Source organism: Brassica napus, chromosome C5, assembly GCF_020379485.1.
Source record: "Brassica napus cultivar Da-Ae chromosome C5, Da-Ae, whole genome shotgun sequence".
Classification (NCBI taxonomy): Eukaryota; Viridiplantae; Streptophyta; class Magnoliopsida; order Brassicales; family Brassicaceae; genus Brassica; species Brassica napus.
The window spans coordinates 39,581,852-39,598,322 of NC_063448.1; the positions used below are offsets into that span (position 1 = coordinate 39,581,852).

General features: G+C 40.8%; 1 protein-coding gene and 1 non-coding gene across 3 annotated transcripts; both read left to right on the forward strand.

Moving 5' to 3' along the window:
• The first annotated feature begins 956 nt into the window (after window positions 1-956).
• On the forward strand, window positions 957-5,603 carry LOC125587615 (high mobility group nucleosome-binding domain-containing protein 5-like). 2 transcript variants are annotated; one of them, XR_007323861.1, is made up of 3 exons: window positions 957-2,809; window positions 2,889-3,457; window positions 3,540-5,603. XR_007323861.1 is itself a non-coding variant. In XM_048758411.1 (2 exons), exons 1-2 carry the CDS (start codon window positions 1,952-1,954, stop codon window positions 3,129-3,131), a joined length of 1,101 nt encoding a protein of 366 aa, XP_048614368.1. In that variant the 5' UTR covers window positions 957-1,951; the 3' UTR covers window positions 3,132-5,603. The 2 variants fall into 2 exon arrangements, 1 of the variants encoding a protein (XP_048614368.1); XM_048758411.1 differs by having other exon boundaries at window positions 2,889-5,603.
• An 8,118-nt stretch (window positions 5,604-13,721) lies between these two features.
• LOC125588095 lies at window positions 13,722-13,828 on the forward strand. Its single transcript, XR_007324492.1, has one exon. It is a non-coding gene; the product is annotated as a small nucleolar RNA R71 (small nucleolar RNA).
• Window positions 13,829-16,471: the final 2,643 nt, after the last annotated feature.

Genomic DNA, 16,471 nt, shown 5'->3' on the forward strand with positions numbered 1-16,471 from the left:
GATTGAAGTAAATACCCGACTGAGGATAGCCTCTTTAAACTGTCTGCGTCCTTTGCGACCCTTGTAAGCTAGTATGGGTGGAGACGGATTGTTTGGGAGAGGATTACCATAATTAGCACCCAATTCCGGTAGAGCTGTGTACATCCAGACCTGGAGAACTTGCGCAACCCATTAATAGTCTAACAACCCGAAATATCTATGCCCTTCACAGAGTCCATCAGCACCTTAAACGCGACTCTCCCCCATGGATAATTTTCAAACCGTTCTTGCTCCATCACTAGCGTTGCCAGACTAACCTGTGTAGGGGTTGAATACTTTCTCCCTTCAATGTATCCAGTGAAGATGGCAAGGTACGCGAGCCGCTTGCGATCATCCCGAGACCACTCTTCGCATCTCTCAAATGTTGCTATTATCTCCTGAGTAGATGGCCCAGCTTCGACATGAACTCCCAACATCTCCCAGAAAGAAGTCAACTCCTTTGTAACAACACAGTGAGGTCTCTCAATGTCCTCGATTTACTCGCAGTTTAGACTAGTCAGGTTTCAAACTCTAACAGTGAAAACCTCACAGGTTGTGGACCAACGAGACTCCACAGCTCATACTTCTTCTTTATGTCCAGCTGGAAACCGAGCATGTAGTGAACCAGCCTTGAAGCCCAATCAAATCCCAGCTCTTGGAACTTGATGAAAACTCCCAACTTCGACTCCTTCAGCTCTTCATATTCGTCATCATGAAGAGCTTTCTTTAAAGCAATATGCAACGTCCAACAAGTATGATACGAAATGCTATGCATTGCGGGGGGCTCTTCCCCTAATGTATGTATCCTACGGGGGAGTTCTGGTATATCCATTTTTTTTGCCTGCAAAACAATCAAAGACAACCATCTCAAAACAATCAAAGACAACCATCTCAAAACAATCAAAGACTTATAATTAAGTCGTCTGACAAGTTTTCCAGCTGAAAGACTTATAATTAAGTCGTCTGGAAAGTCTTCCAGCTGGAAGACTTTCCAGACGACTTAATTATAAGTCTTCCAAGACATCCAGTAGAACATTTTAAGGCCGACCTGAAAATTCGGAGAAGATATAGTCGTGTTCGAGACAGCGGTTATATATCTGCAAAAATAGACGTGAAAAAAGAACGAGTGTATAAATTGATAGAGACAATGTTTTATGTTCATCTTTTCCTCAATCAATCACTCGACAGTAAGAGATATAACTTACCGGTGGCGGAGTTCAACAAGACGCCTCTGAGAGAATGCGCGCTAGGGTTTCCTCTCACACTACAGGAAATGTGGGTATTAATAGCGTCGTAGCATAGCGTTTTTTGCTTCTCTGCTATTGTATATAAACACGGGCCTTTATAATAGCGTTTTTGAAATGTATAAGCTATCTTTGTAGTCGCAGGAAAATAAAATAATTCAGCCGCGTTAATTTGGTAAGTGGAGGCGCCTTACCATTGCAAATCAAAAACTAAATGCTATCGTATATGAAAAAATATATTAAAAATAACTTAAGTATTAATCGAAACCGAGACTTCATTCTCTTCACTTCACTCTCTTCACATTCCTCAAAATCAAAATCGACTCATCGAAGTTCTTCAGAGTTCTCTCGAGTCGAAGCTTCAATTGGTATGAGTTTCGATTTGATTCTGAGTTTAGAATAGAGACTGGTTCTCTCGAGTCTAATCTCTTTGATTTTGGGTTTCTCTTTGATTCAAATCTCTTTTCACATGCATGTCCGCGTTAACACATGATTCGATTTTTATTGTGGGTTTCGATTAGGTTTCGATTAGGTTTTGAATATGATTGTGGGTTTCGATTAGGTTTTGAATATGATTGTGGGTTTCAGTTTGATTTTGAATATGATTGAAGGTTTCGATTTGATTTTGGGTTTAAATTTTTTGATCGAATGGCTTGATTTGATTTTGGATTTGTTTATCAGTTTCAGAAATGGCAAAGACAAGAGGAGGACTAGTTGGTTCTCGTCGGAGTAGACGTAATCAAGGCTTGGAGGTAGTAGATCAAGAGGACAAGGCACCGCAACTAAAAGTGAAGAAAAGAACACCAAAGAAAATGGCTTCCCCTAAAAAGAATTTAGTTTTAACGCCAACGAGAAGAAGTAGTAGAATCAAGAAAGTGGCTGCTGAAGATGATTACATAGAAGATGTAACACCATCTGACGATGGTGTGGTAGAAGATGTTACACCTCCTAAGGATGATGAAGTACAAGATGTAACACCTGCTCAGGATGATGAAGTAGAAGATGTAACACCCGAAGATAAGGATGATCAGGCTGAGAAGTCAATGTCTGAAGAAGATAAAGACGATGAAGAGGATGTCAATGGGAAAGAGGATGAAGAAGATGGCGATGTCAATGGGAAAGAGAATGAAGAAGATGGAGATCTCAATGGGAAAGAGAATGAAGAAGAACCGGCCAATATGGAAGATGATGGAGTTCTTAATGAGAAAGGGAACGAAGAGGAAGCTTGCGAAGAAGAAGCTCGCGATATGGAAGAAGATGGCACTGCGCAAGATGATGAGATTCCTAGTACTGAAGGAGTTGAGCTAGCAGGGGAGGAAGTTCAAAAAAAAAATAAAAGAGGACCTACAAAGTTGCGTAGAGTGGCTGAAAATCCCAATGATAAGATTATGGTCACATTCAATGACATTGGTGAGCATGTTGGACCTGGTTCAGTAACACTATCGTCGTTTCTTGGTCCTCTTGTGAGGGAACATGTTCCGGTTACACTTGCCGATTGGAGAAAACTTGATGCAGCGACTAAAGCAACAATGTGGGAAGAAATTCAGGTTTGTATATATATTAGTATGTTTTGTTTAACCACAAGATGAAATTATAAACATGTTTAACTTGATTATTGTGATGCAGGGGAGGTTTAACTTGCAAGAAGAGTGGCAGAAAGCTGTTATTTTCAAGCAGCTGGGAAATGTGTGGAGGGCTGGGAAGTCGAGGCTGGTGTCACAAGTACGTGTTGCGAAGACTGCAGCTGAGAGAATAGCTTTAAAACCGAGCAACATCCCATCCCTTCAACTGTGGAACACTTGGGTTAAGAATAAGACTACCAAATCTTTCACAGTGAGTTATCTACAACTAAGTAAGTTTCATTCTTAAAGGTCATGTCTGATGGATATAATCAATGTCATATTTATATTGTAGGAAATGAGTAACAAGTACAGAGCGATGAGAAGAAATCAGATTCCTCACACCACCAGCCGCAAAGGAATGCTTCCTTTAGCTGATGATATGGTAAAAGAGTAGTCAAACATCTACATATTGTACATCAGCTTGTTAGATTAAAATGGTAGTGAGATATGTTTGTTTTCATATAGAAAAAAAAGAGTAAAGAACCAAGTAAGGTGAGTAGATCCAAGGTTTGGATTGCGGGACACACTCATGCTGATGGCAGACCTGTGAAGCCCCAGTTTGCTGAGACTATTGTAAGCATTATGGAAGTTGTATATTGTGTATAGTTAATAGACTATCGCAATGAATGATTTTGTGTTTAAATGATTGTATCAGGAACAAATACAGTCACTTGACAGTCAGATGGACTCCACATCAGCTGCTGATAACATAAGGGAAGATGCTGTGAGCAAGGTTTTGGGAAAAGACAAACCTGGACGAGTAAGGGGCTTTGGTAGAGGGATTACAGCTAATAAGCTAGCATATCTGCAATTTAGAGACGCTAAGATTGCAGAAATGAAAAGTGAGATTGAAGATTTAAAGGGGATGGTGCGAGAATTAGCTGAGAAGAAGGTAATCCTTTTCATTACCTTTGGTCAATTAGTTTTAAGACATTTACGATTTCCGTTGCCTTTTCTCAGAAAAGTAATGTTGATGATGAAACATCTGAGAGTAGTGGTGGATTCAAAGAAGGAGTCAGAGTACAAATACTGGATTGGATTGAAACAGAGGATGTTGTTGTTGGTGAAGGAGAATTCTGCTCTGCTGAACCGAAGTACAAAATTGGTCGTATACCAATTGGTCCTAATGCAGTGGCTATCGTAGTTAAGTATGCACTAAGCGCATCAGCTTCACTCTGGAGGCCTACTACGGATGTGTTAACTCTTGATGAAGCTGTGGGATACAAGATATCTTGGCCAATTGATAAAGTAATTTTGGATAAGGATCCAAACTGTTCTGAAGATTTATCTATGGTAAATTTTCAAATCTTGTTTTCTTCTTACAACAATTGAGTCATCTCTAATCATTACTAAAATTTCTAATTTCAAATCTTGTTTTAGCAAAGCAAGGAAGGTGAATATCGAAGATGCAAGATATATGATTGGACCAATGATGAGGACGAGGTCATTGCTGAAGGTCTCGTGTGCTCTTCAAAATTCAAAGACATGGTTAACAACATACCTATGGGTCCCAATGCTGTTAGTGTCGAAGTAGTGAAGGTGTTCAATGATCAAGCATATTTGTGGAGGCCAACCGCTGATATGTTCTTGATTGGTGATGCACTTAGCGAGAAAATAGCATGGCCAGTCCTAAAGGTTGAAGTCATGCCTACACCCGCTACAGAAGTAACACCAACTAAATGTGCAGGGAAGAAAATAGCATCACCTTCGAAGCCAGCCAAGAAAAAAGCAGTGGTATGTAATTGACATGAAGTTAAATTTTTTTATTTGCCTGATGATTGATGTTGCGTCCTTGATTGATGTTGGAACTTGCTTCTGTCATCTTGTTTGAGTTGTAGAGTCTAGGCAGCACTAGTTCGACCATAAGTCCGAAGCAGAAGTGCACTCTCTTGGATTGCAACAACTCTGGACGTAAGGTAGCTGAAGGAAGGGTAGCTTCAATGGATCCGAATGAGTTGTGCCACTTTGTACCCCTAGGTCCAAATGCAAGCAAGGTGTGGATTGATGTGGCTAAGATCGGTGATGCAAAAGTCTGGAGGCCAAATTCAGAGATTGAATACATATCTGATGCAATGGGTTCGGTTGTGGCATGGCCAAATGACAAAATCAAGTTTGTCTAAAATTGTCGTCTGAAACATTTTTCAAGTTGGTTCTCATCGGCTATGTATTTCTAGTGTGTGATCGAATGTTTAGGTACTTTTTTACTCGGTTGAAATCATGTATGATATTATGCAACAGTTAGCAGACAAAAAAAAACAAAAAATTATGTGTTATATTATGATATAAGGTTATGTGTGAAAATGTTTAGCTTGTTAACCCCTATACCCTTAAGTGCATAATTTTACATTAAACCATAAGCTTTAAAAATTAAATCCACAGACGGGAAGACCAAAAATTAAAATCCTATACCCTAAGTGAAATCCTTAAACCCTAAAGTACAAACCTATACCCTATACCCTAATTGTACTTGATTTCACAATTTTGTTCATTCTTAAAAGGATATTGTAATCTTAATTTCACAAAACTGATTAGTTATAAATTTTATAAACACTCATTTGTTCAAACCCTCTACCCTAAAGCCTTTGTACATACAAATAAGTAGTAGTGTTTATGAACATATGAACTAGATTGATCAATCTTATAAAAGCTCACATAAAAAATTTATATTCATACAATTTATTTTTTGTAAAATTGGAAAACTGAATATTTGATTTTTAAGATTTAGTTTAATTTTTTTTTTTGCTTCAAAATCATATTTATATATTAATTTCCAGATTTCAAACGAAATTAATACCTTGAGCCAATAAGGAGTAACCTCCAAGATTGCAGACGTGGCAAACCATATGCCGATGGATGTGTCTTCCCAACTTCAATCTTAGCCATTCTTTTTATTTTTTGAGCCAATGAGGAGCAACTATGATGTCTCGAGTTTTAACCCGATTATCTAACTGCAAGTGCACAGTAAAGTACGCAGTAGTAATGCGGGATCGAATCCACAGGGACCGATGATCACACGTAGAGTTGTAGACAAGTTAATAGCTACAGCGAATCAAGATATATTTTTGATGGTTTTTATTTAATTTTCTTAGGTGTCACAAAACATAAACAAGCTGTAAAAAGATGATTTAAACGATTTGAAAACTATTTTAAAACAAACGTTGGGCATTGGGAATTCTCAGGGATTTCTTTTTAATCAAGATACAATTAATGGCAGACACATGGATATATTAAGAACCGTCTAGAACTCAAACACGATATTAGAATTAACCTACTTCCGTAGCGCTAATTCTCTATGTTATAGAAATCTCCACACTAACTTCCGCTGAGTTTCAATTTCTAAACAAGCATTAAGAACAGGTTCAATATGTTCACAAAGCGCAATAACATCAACTTCCGAGGGTTAAGGACACTTTGCTCATCTAAAGTATTTTCGGAAGTTAAAACAATCACTTTCGGTGCATCAAACAATCTGAAATCATGAACTAAGTGATCAATTCAGTTCAAGCAGTAAGAAACCCATTAGATGAAGAACCAAAACGTAATCCCTTAGTCTACACACGTTTTATGAATCAAAACATCAAGAAATCCCCTATGAGAACCCCTAAACCCAACTAGATGACTACTCACACATAACTAAATAAGAACAAAACGATTTTGATGAAGAAAACATGATAAGATTGTATTAAAACAGAGTAAAGGTTCAGAAGATCTTCTCCAAATGGTTTTGAGATGAACTCCTTCACAAATCTTCACAAATCACACAAAAGATGAACAAAAACTCTCAAATCTCTCTCTAGAACTTGTAAATCTCCTTCTTGGTCGCCCCTGGTCTTTTCTGAGTCTCAAAGGTCGAGTTCTTTTGTGAATTATTGAGGGGAGTGGGTAAAAAGGAGTGAAAAGCTCGTGTGTGCGTGTGGAGCCCGTAGCGCCTGAGATCGGTCGATCCACATGGCCCGGATCGGTCGATCTCGTGTATGAAAGCCTAGGATCGGTCGATCCACATATCCGGATCGGTCGATCTAGTGCTCTGTGCGATCAATACTTCATTCGGTCCATTGTTCGGTCCATCTTGCTTCTGAATAAATCCCGAATGCGTTCTTTTCTTTCAAGCTATCTAGTAACCTGCATATTACACTTAAGAACACCAAAACGCATCAAATAGACCAAAACATTAATTAAAACCGACCATTTAATTGCTCCAAAACGAGTTTAAAACCGTTAAAAACACGGAATATCAACTCCCCCAGACTTGAATCTTTGCTTGTCCTCAAGTGAAGAGGATTAAAATTTGGGAGCTCACTAACCCTCAGTAGACCTTACCTTGTGATTTCGCTAACCACTTAAATCAGAGACTGTCAAGGCTTTCATTCCAAATCCCCACCAAGACCGCGCAAACCTTTCCATATTTCAGACCTGCAAGTCTCAGTTTCAAGTAATCAACTCTTTACATTCATTAAAAAGGGCGTGACCTTTCCACCAAAGATATCTCCATCAGGTATAACGGGCTTGGTGTTTGGGAGGCTGTTTTAGTGTTTAATTAGGTGAGGCTCAAGTGTTTGTGGGTATCAGCGATAACAAAAAAAATGCAAAACATTATGCAAAATCGCTGGAGAGACCGAGTATATTGATAACCATGTTTTCGAACTGCTCAAGTCTCAAATGATCAAAAACCAACAAATCTCAAACTCTAACCCCAAATTTAAACAAAGCATCATCTCTAGTACATAAAATAAAAATAAAATGTCTAAATCAAATATACTGAATGAGATATAAACATGAATAAATTTTTTTTTTTTTTTTTTTTTTTTTTTTTTTTTGGACCGATTACTTGCAAATGTTTTGTGGTAATCGATCGAATCATATCTTTTTTTTTTTTTTTTTTTTTTTTTTTTCAAACCGGAATCGAATATATACACTGCGATGCAATCACACACTTACAACACCCAATTTTTCTATTTACACCTCTAGACACACAGGTCCGTGTCTAACCACCTAAATGTTCCGATCCTACCTAAGCAGTCGGATGAACCATGTCTACCCTAATCTCTCCATTGTTTTTGCACATGTATGCACATATGATCAGTGTGTAAGAATGCATGGAGATGAAATAAAAGGGTAAGGTGTAGGTGAGGTACCAAACTATTGATGAGTCTGGCCATTCAGGATTATTAAAGAGTGGTAGAATGTGGTAAAGAAAATCCTGAATGTGTATATGGTGTACCGTTTCCTGATGTTGATTCCTGGTCAAAAGAAATTAAATTCATTAATGGTCAAAAATAGTTGAGTCGACTACAATTCACCGAGACTTGATAAAAGATTTAAGGAGAGGTTGTTTGGTCAAGTGGTTCCTCGGTTTGTCTGCGCTAACAGTCCTGAAAAATGGTCAATATGAAATGTAAAGCACAACACACAAGGAAGTAGTCTAATAATCATCACAGGGTCTGAGAAAAATACGTAGAGAGTTTTTAAAACACAAAGAAAATAAAAGAAATAAAAGCAATATGGTACATAAGTAGCATCCTCCCCAGGCTTACTTCACACCGTCTCGGTGTGAAAATAATTCCAAGAGAGATTACCGATCAGGCGTTGCGGTCAGTACGCCTCTTGGAGCGCCTCTCCAAGGCTCCATCATCATCAGAGTCCTCCGCTGCCTCAGGTCCAGCAGCGGTGCCGTGGGCGCCTTAGATCGACCGATCCATAGGCGTTGGATCGACCGATCTCTGCCTGATCGTGATACATGCCTGAAAATCATCTAAAAAACACATCCAAAAATCAATTCACACCAAAAAAAAAAAAAAAACATAATCACAAAAGAGAAAGAAAATCAAACCATGTGGGTTGCCTCCCACTCAGCGCTTGTTTAAAGTCGCGAGCCTGACTATTTTGTTGTCCTTAGGCGAGATCAGGTTCCGATAAAGGAATGTTGGTTCCTTCTTCGGGTTTTGCATCTGTGAAGTAAGGTTTTAGCCTCTGCCCATTGACGGTGAATTTCCTCCCATTGTCTTCCAAGACAACAGCTCCATAAGGTCTAACCTCTGTGATGGTGAAGGGTCCGGACCAACGAGACTTAAGCTTTCCAGGAAATAGCTTGAGTCTCGAGTTGAACAGAAGAACTTTGTCTCCAGCAGCGAAGTCTCTCGGGATTATCTTTCTGTCATGCCATGCCTTAGTTCTTTCCTTGTAGATTTTGGTGTTCTCATAGGCGTTCAACCGAATCTCGTCCAGCTCGTTCAACTGAACCATCCTCCTTTCTGCTGCGGTTTTAATGTCGAAGTTCATCAACTTCGTTGCCCAAAAACCACTGTACTCCAATTCCACAGGTAGGTGACAAGACTTTCCATAGACCAGATTAAAAGGAGTGGTGCCCAAGGGAGTCTTGTAGGCGGTTCTATACGCCCATAAGGCGTCATCAAGCTTCACAGCCCAGTCTTTCCTTGTTTTGCCTACAGCCTTCTCCAAAATCCCCTTGATTTCTCGGTTCGATATTTCAACCTGCCCACTTGTCTGAGGATGATAAGGTGTAGCTACCTTATGCTTTACTCCATGTTTCTTCAGCAGTTTATCGAACGTCTTGTTGATGAAGTGAGAGCCTCCATCACTAATAACCACTCTCGGGATCCCGAATCTTGGAAAAATGACTGTCTTGAACATTTTCTTGACAACACTAGAGTCATTTGTCTTGCTGGCTACTGCTTCCACCCACTTGGAGACATAATCAACCGCAACCAAGATGTACTCATTTCCATAAGAAGATGGGAAAGGGCCCATAAAATCAATTCCCCATACATCAAAAACTTCAACTTCAAGGATGAAATTTTGGGGCATCTCATTTCTCTTACTGATGTTACCCTTCCGCTGACATGCATCACACTTTGAGACAAACTCATGGGCGTCTCTGAAAAGTGTAGGCCACCAGTAACCAGCCTGCAGGACCTTAGAAACCGTCTTGAATGTTGCAAAATGGCCTGCGTATTCTGAGCTGTGGCAGTGGAAAAGAATCCCTTGCATCTCATTCTCCAGAACGCATCTCCTGAATAAACCATCTGAGCATCTCTTGTAGAGGAAGGGATCATCCCAGTAATAGTGGTTCACATCTCTCATGAACTTCTTCCTCTCATATCCCTTCAGGTTCGGTGGTTCAATTCCAGCACATAGGTAGTTTGCAAAGTCTGCAAACCATGGGAGATCATCCTGAATTTGTCTCATGGCACAGCAATCAGCCTGATCCAAATACTCATCCTCCAGCAAGGTGATCACATAGACATTCTCCTCGGGTAATGTATCATCCAGTGGTGTTTCAGCTTCCACTCTCATTCGGGAAAGATGATCTGCCACTCCATTTTCTGCTCCTCTCTTGTCTCTGATCTCAATATCAAACTCCTGTAGGAGTAAGATCCACCTTAAGAGTCTCGGTTTAGCATCTTTTTTCGTCATCAGGTACTTCAAGGCTGCATGATCTGTGTGCACAATTACTTTCGAGCCCACCAAATAGGACCTGAACTTCTCGAAAGCATAAACTACTGCCAGCAACTCCTTCTCAGTGGTAGCATACTTGATTTGAGCATCATCAAGCGTTCGGCTGGCATAATAGATCACATGGAGTTTCTTGTCTTTTCTCTGCCCCAAAACAGCTCCAATCGCGTAATCACTTGCGTCACACATTATTTCAAATGGCAAGTCCCAATCTGGTGGCTGCACAATGGGAGCACTGACTAGAGACTTCTTGAGAATCTGAAACGCAGCGAGGCAGTCAGCATCAAAAACAAACTTCGCTTCTTTGCACAGCAGACGGGTGAGTGGCCTCGCTATCATAGAGAAGTCTTTGATAAACCTCCTGTAGAAACCGGCATGTCCCAGAAAACTCCGAATATCCCTCACTGTCCTGGGAGGCTGTAGGCTGGTCATAACTTCAATCTTTGCTTTGTCAACCTCGATACCCTGCTCTGATATCCTGTGACCCAAAACAATGCCATCTTTCACCATGAAATGACACTTCTCCCAATTTAACACCAAGTTCTTCTCCTCACATCTTTCCAGCACCTTGCACAGATTAGCAAGGCAGTCGCTAAATGAAGAACCGTAGACTGAGAAATCGTCCATAAAAACCTCCATAATGTCCTCAATAAGATCAGTAAAGATCGACATCATGCATCTCTGGAAAGTTGCAGGAGCATTGCACAATCCGAAGGGCATTCTCCTGTAGGCAAAAGTACCGTATGGGCAGGTGAATGTTGTCTTCTCTTGGTCGTCTGGATGAATGGGTATCTGAAAGAACCCGGAGTAGCCATCGAGAAAACAGTAGTAGGGGTGGTTGGCTAGTCTTTCCAGCATCTGGTCAATGAAAGGAAGTGGGAAGTGGTCCTTCCTTGTGGCTGAGTTTAGCTTCCTGTAGTCAATGCACATCCTATGCCCTGTGACTGTTCTGGTAGGAATCAGCTCATCCTTCTCATTTGTGATGACAGTGATGCCACCCTTCTTAGGAACCACATGAACCGGGCTCACCCAAGTGCTGTCTGAAATTGGGTAGATCACCCCTGCACTCAACAGCTTTAGAATCTCCTTTTTCACAACTTCCATCAGTTTGGGATTCAGTCTTCGCTGGTGCTCTATGGACGTCTTTGACTCATCCTCCAAGTGAATCTTGTGCATGCAAAGATCTGGAGAAATACCTGTAATATCATCCAAAGAGTACCCCAATGCTTTTCTATACTTTCGCAATTTTGAAAGAAGCAAAGCGGTCTCCACATTATTCAGGTTAGCACAAATAATAACAGGATATGTGGAATTCGGTCCCAAGAATGCATACCTCAGCCCAGCTGGGAGGGCTTTAAGTTCCACCTTTGGAGCATTCTCCTCACTCCAATCTGGTTGGGAGGATGACGGTTTGACGGTTTTATCGGTGCCTGAGTCTTCAAGGCTGACATAGGCGACATGCTTCTCAATCGGTGAGGCTGAATCCAAAATCTCAGAAAATCCAACCACTTCTTGGTTCATGAACCCGAACTCACTCTCCTTTTGGGTCAATGCGACTTGTAGAGGATCATCAGTGTGCAACTCTTCATCCATTTCCTCCACCAGTTCAGTCAATGTATCAACCCAGAAAGTCTGTCCATCAATAGTCGGATTTTTCAGCACCTTCTCCACATTGTATCTCATCGCCATGTCTCCTAGACGTAAGTCTATATGCCCATTCTGTACATCAATCATGGCTCCAGCAGTAGCTAAAAACGGTCTGCCCAAAATGAGAGGATCTTTAGGTTCCTCTTCCAGCTCCAGAACTACAAAATCGGTAAGCACGTATCCCTTTCCAACACCAACAGGGATGTTCTCTAGTACACCGACTGGTCTTCGCACTGATCGGTCAGCAAGGACCAAGGAGATCCTTGTAGGTTTGTAGTTCGTCATGCCTAGCCTCTCAGAGACAGAGAAAGGCATTAGGCTCACTCCTGAACCCAGATCGCAGAGACTCTTCTCAAAAGTAAGTGATCCAATGCGGCATGGTAGAACAAATGCTCCGGGATCTTCACGCTTTTTAGGCATGACATTTTGTAGAACTGCGCTACACTCCTCATTGAGCATCAACACACCCCGCTCTAGGCTCATCTTATCGGTAAGAATCTCCTTCATGTACCTTTTAAGAGAAGGTACCATCTTCACCGCTTCAACAAATGGCAATCTCACATGTAACTCCCCAACAAGGTTCTTTAGCTTCTCGTACTCACGTTCTTTGATCTTCTGCCTTGGTCTGGATGGGTATGGAGCCTTAGGAACATAAGCAGGAGGCGCCACATACACCTCTTCAGGTTCAGAGGAATTTGGCTTCGTCGACACGGGATCGGTCGATCCAGATGGACCGGATCGGTCGATCTCCTTTCCCTTGGATCGGTCGATCTGTTCTTGAGATCGGTCGATCTCTTTCTCTTTCGATTCCTCAATCGTTTTTCCACTCCTAAGTGTTATAGCATTCACAAACTCCTTGGGATTCGTCTCTGACTTCCCTGGTAGAAATCCAGGTGCTGTTCTGCTGCTGGAGGCGGTTTGAGCAACTTGCTTTTCCAAAACTTTCAAATGGGTGTTCAAAGCTTCGAACTTCCCATTAAGCTCTCCATACATGTTATCCACCTTGGTGTTTATCTCTGCAGTGCTATTCTTCTGACCTTCTAGCACCATTTGCAGCATCTTCTTAATTTCGTTATCCTGAGAAGGCTGTGACGAAGAGGCATTTCCTTGATTCTGATAGTTGTTGTACTGCTGCCTTTGCTGAAATCCTGAGTTGCCCGAGTTGTTCCCCTGATATTGATTTCTGTTCTGAAATCCTTGGTTGAACACACTCTGGTTCTGATTCTGGTTCTGCCTGTTTCCTGCCTGAGGGTAGGACTGATGTTGTGGATTCTCCACATTGTTGCTTCGGTAAGACAGATTATTTTGCTGATTTTGATTCCATCCAAGGTTCTGATTGTAGCCTCTGTTGTAGTTTCCTTGACCACCAATGTAGTTCACATCAGCTTGCATATCATCTGAATCATCACCAACAGTTTCTTGTGAGGAACGATAGCCTTGCTCCTCCACAAATTTCACAGATTTCTGATCTCTCTTGAGAAGCATCTCAATCTTGGCATTCAGCTCATCTATCTTCTTGGATTCATAACCAACACCCTTCTGGCTGGTGTCAAACCTTGACTTGCGGTTTGCTTTGCTGGATGACAGGTTGTTCAGCAAGGTGTAAGCTTCTTCAACAGTCTTGGTCATGAAATCACCATTACTTGCTGTGTCCATGGCATCTTGACTCTCTTCATGAACTCCATTATAGAAAATGTTCAGCAAACTCACATCAGTGTAGCCATGGTGAGGGCAGTCCTGTGTGTACTCCTTGAAACGCTCCCAAGCCTCATGAAAGCTTTCTGAATCAAGCTGCTGAAAGCTTCCAATTCTGCTTCTCAGATATGTGGACCTTGACTTGGTGAAGAAATGCTGTAGAAAAGCAGCTCTTGTCTCTTCCCATGTAGTAAGAGATCCTGGAGGGATGGACTTTAACCATCTGATAGCTTTATCAGCTAAGGAAAACGGGAACAACCTGCATTTCAAAGCGCCTTGAGGAACTCCATTATGTCTGCTGGTGTCACAGACTCGCTCAAAATGCTCCAAGTGATACATCGGGTCCTCAGACGGGTTTCCATGAAACGGATTTTTCTCCACCAAATTAATGAGACCAGTCTTGATCTCAAAGTCTCTTCTCTCAATGGGAGGTGGGCGAATCCCAGAACGATCGGCATAGAATGCATCTGGTGTATCATAATGTGCAAGCGTCATCCTAGGCATGCCATAGTCTCCAGCCTGTTGTCTTGCAGCTACACCAGCCTGCTGATTATCACCAGCATTGTTGCCTTCTCGTTCATTTACAGGAATTGGATTTTGCGGGTTGTCCTGAAATTGGTCTTCTTGGTGTTCAGCCATTTCAACCTCTTCAGCGGACTCAAGTCTTTTCTTTTTCACTTGTCTCTCTAGGCGGCCGAGCTCTAACTCCAAAGGTATTAAATTCGATGATCCTTTGCTTCTAGTATGAAATCCGCTCATTCACCTGAAAACACAAACAGAAAGAGAAAGACAGAAACATTAGACAAAATAAAGAAAATGCTATAGTCTTAAACTGATCATTAACTCTAGGGTGACCAAATGGTCCCCGGCAACGGCGCCAAAAACTTGATGTCTCGAGTTTTAACCCGATTATCTAACTGCAAGTGCACAGTAAAGTACGCAGTAGTAATGCGGGATCGAATCCACAGGGACCGATGATCACACGTAGAGTTGCAGACAAGTTAATAGCTACAGCGAATCAAGATATATTTTTGATGGTTTTTATTTAATTTTCTTAGTGTCACAAAACATAAACAAGCTGTAAAAAGATGATTTAAACGATTTGAAAACTATTTTAAAACAAACGTTGGGCATTGGGAATTCTCAGGGATTTCTTTTTAATCAAGATACAATTAATGGCAGACACAGGGATATATTAAGAACCGTCTAGAACTCAAACACGATATTAGAATTAACCTACTTCCGTAGCGCTAATTCTCTATGTTATAGAAATCTCCACACTAACTTCCGCTGAGTTTCAATTTCTAAACAAGCATTAAGAACAGGTTCAATATGTTCACAAAGCGCAATAACATCAACTTCCGAGGGTTAAGGACACTTTGCTCATCTAAAGTATTTTCGGAAGTTCAAACAATCACTTTCGGTGCATCAAACAATCTGAAATCATGAACTAAGTGATCAATTCAGTTCAAGCAGTAAGAAATCCATTAGATGAAGAACCAAAACGTAATCCCTTAGTCTACACACGTTTTATGAATCAAAACATCAAGAAATCCCCTATGAGAACCCCTAAACCCAACTAGATGACTACTCACACATAACTAAGCAAGAACAAAACGATTTTGATGAAGAAAACATGATAAGATTGTATTAAAACAGAGTAAAGGTTCAGAAGATCTTCTCCAAATGGTTTTGAGATGAACTCCTTTACAAATCTTCACAAATCACACAAAACAAGTACAAAAACTCTCAAATCTCTCTCTAGAACTTGTAAATCTCCTTCTTGGTCGCCCCTGGTCTTTTCTGAGTCTCAAAGGTCGAGTTCTTTTGTGAATTATTGAGGGGAGTGGGTAAAAAGGAGTGAAAAGCTCGTTTGTGCGTGTGGAGCCCGTAGCGCCTGAGATCGGTCGATCCACATGGCCCGGATCGGTCGATCTCGTGTATGAAAGCCTAGGATCGGTCGATCCACATATCCGGATCGGTCGATCTAGTGCTCTGTGCGATCAATACTTCATTCGGTCCATTGTTCGGTCCATCTTGCTTCTGAATAAATCCCGAATGCGTTCTTTTCTTTCAAGCTATCTAGTAACCTGCATATTACACTTAAGAACACCAAAACGCATCAAATAGACCAAAACATTAATTAAAACCGACCATTTAATTGCTCCAAAACGAGTTTAAAACCGTTAAAAACACGGAATATCAACTCCCCCAGACTTGAATCTTTGCTTGTCCTCAAGTGAAGCGGATTAAAATTTGGGAGCTCACTAACCCTCAGTAGACCTTACCTTGTGATTTCGCTAACCACTTAAATCAGAGACTGTCAAGGCTTTCATTCCAAATCCCCACCAAGACCGCGCAAACCTTTCCATATTTCAGACCTGCAAGTCTCAGTTTCAAGTAATCAACTCTTTACATTCATTAAAAAGGGCGTGACCTTTCCACCAAAGATATCTCCATCAGGTATAACGGGCTTGGTGTTTGGGAGGCTGTTTTAGTGTTTAATTAGGTGAGGCTCAAGTGTTTGTGGGTATCAGCGATAACAAAAAAAATGCAAAACATTATGCAAAATCGCTGGAGAGACCGAGTATATTGATAACCATGTTTTCGAACTGCTCAAGTCTCAAATGATCAAAAACCAACAAATCTCAAACTCTAACCCCAAATTTAAACAAAGCATCATCTCTAGTACATAAAATAAAAATAAAATGTCTAAATCAAATATACTGAATGAGATATAAACATGAATAAATTTTTTTTTTTTTTTTTTTT

Excerpts from the sequence above, each read along its gene's own strand:
- LOC125587615 (XM_048758411.1), top strand. The coding sequence starts at position 1,952 with ATGGCAAAGACAAGAGGAGGACTAGTTGGTTCTCGTCGGAGTAGACGT. Across the intron at positions 2,810-2,888 it reads CAATGTGGGAAGAAATTCAG|GGGAGGTTTAACTTGCAAGA; the intron begins GTTTGTATATAT and ends ATTGTGATGCAG.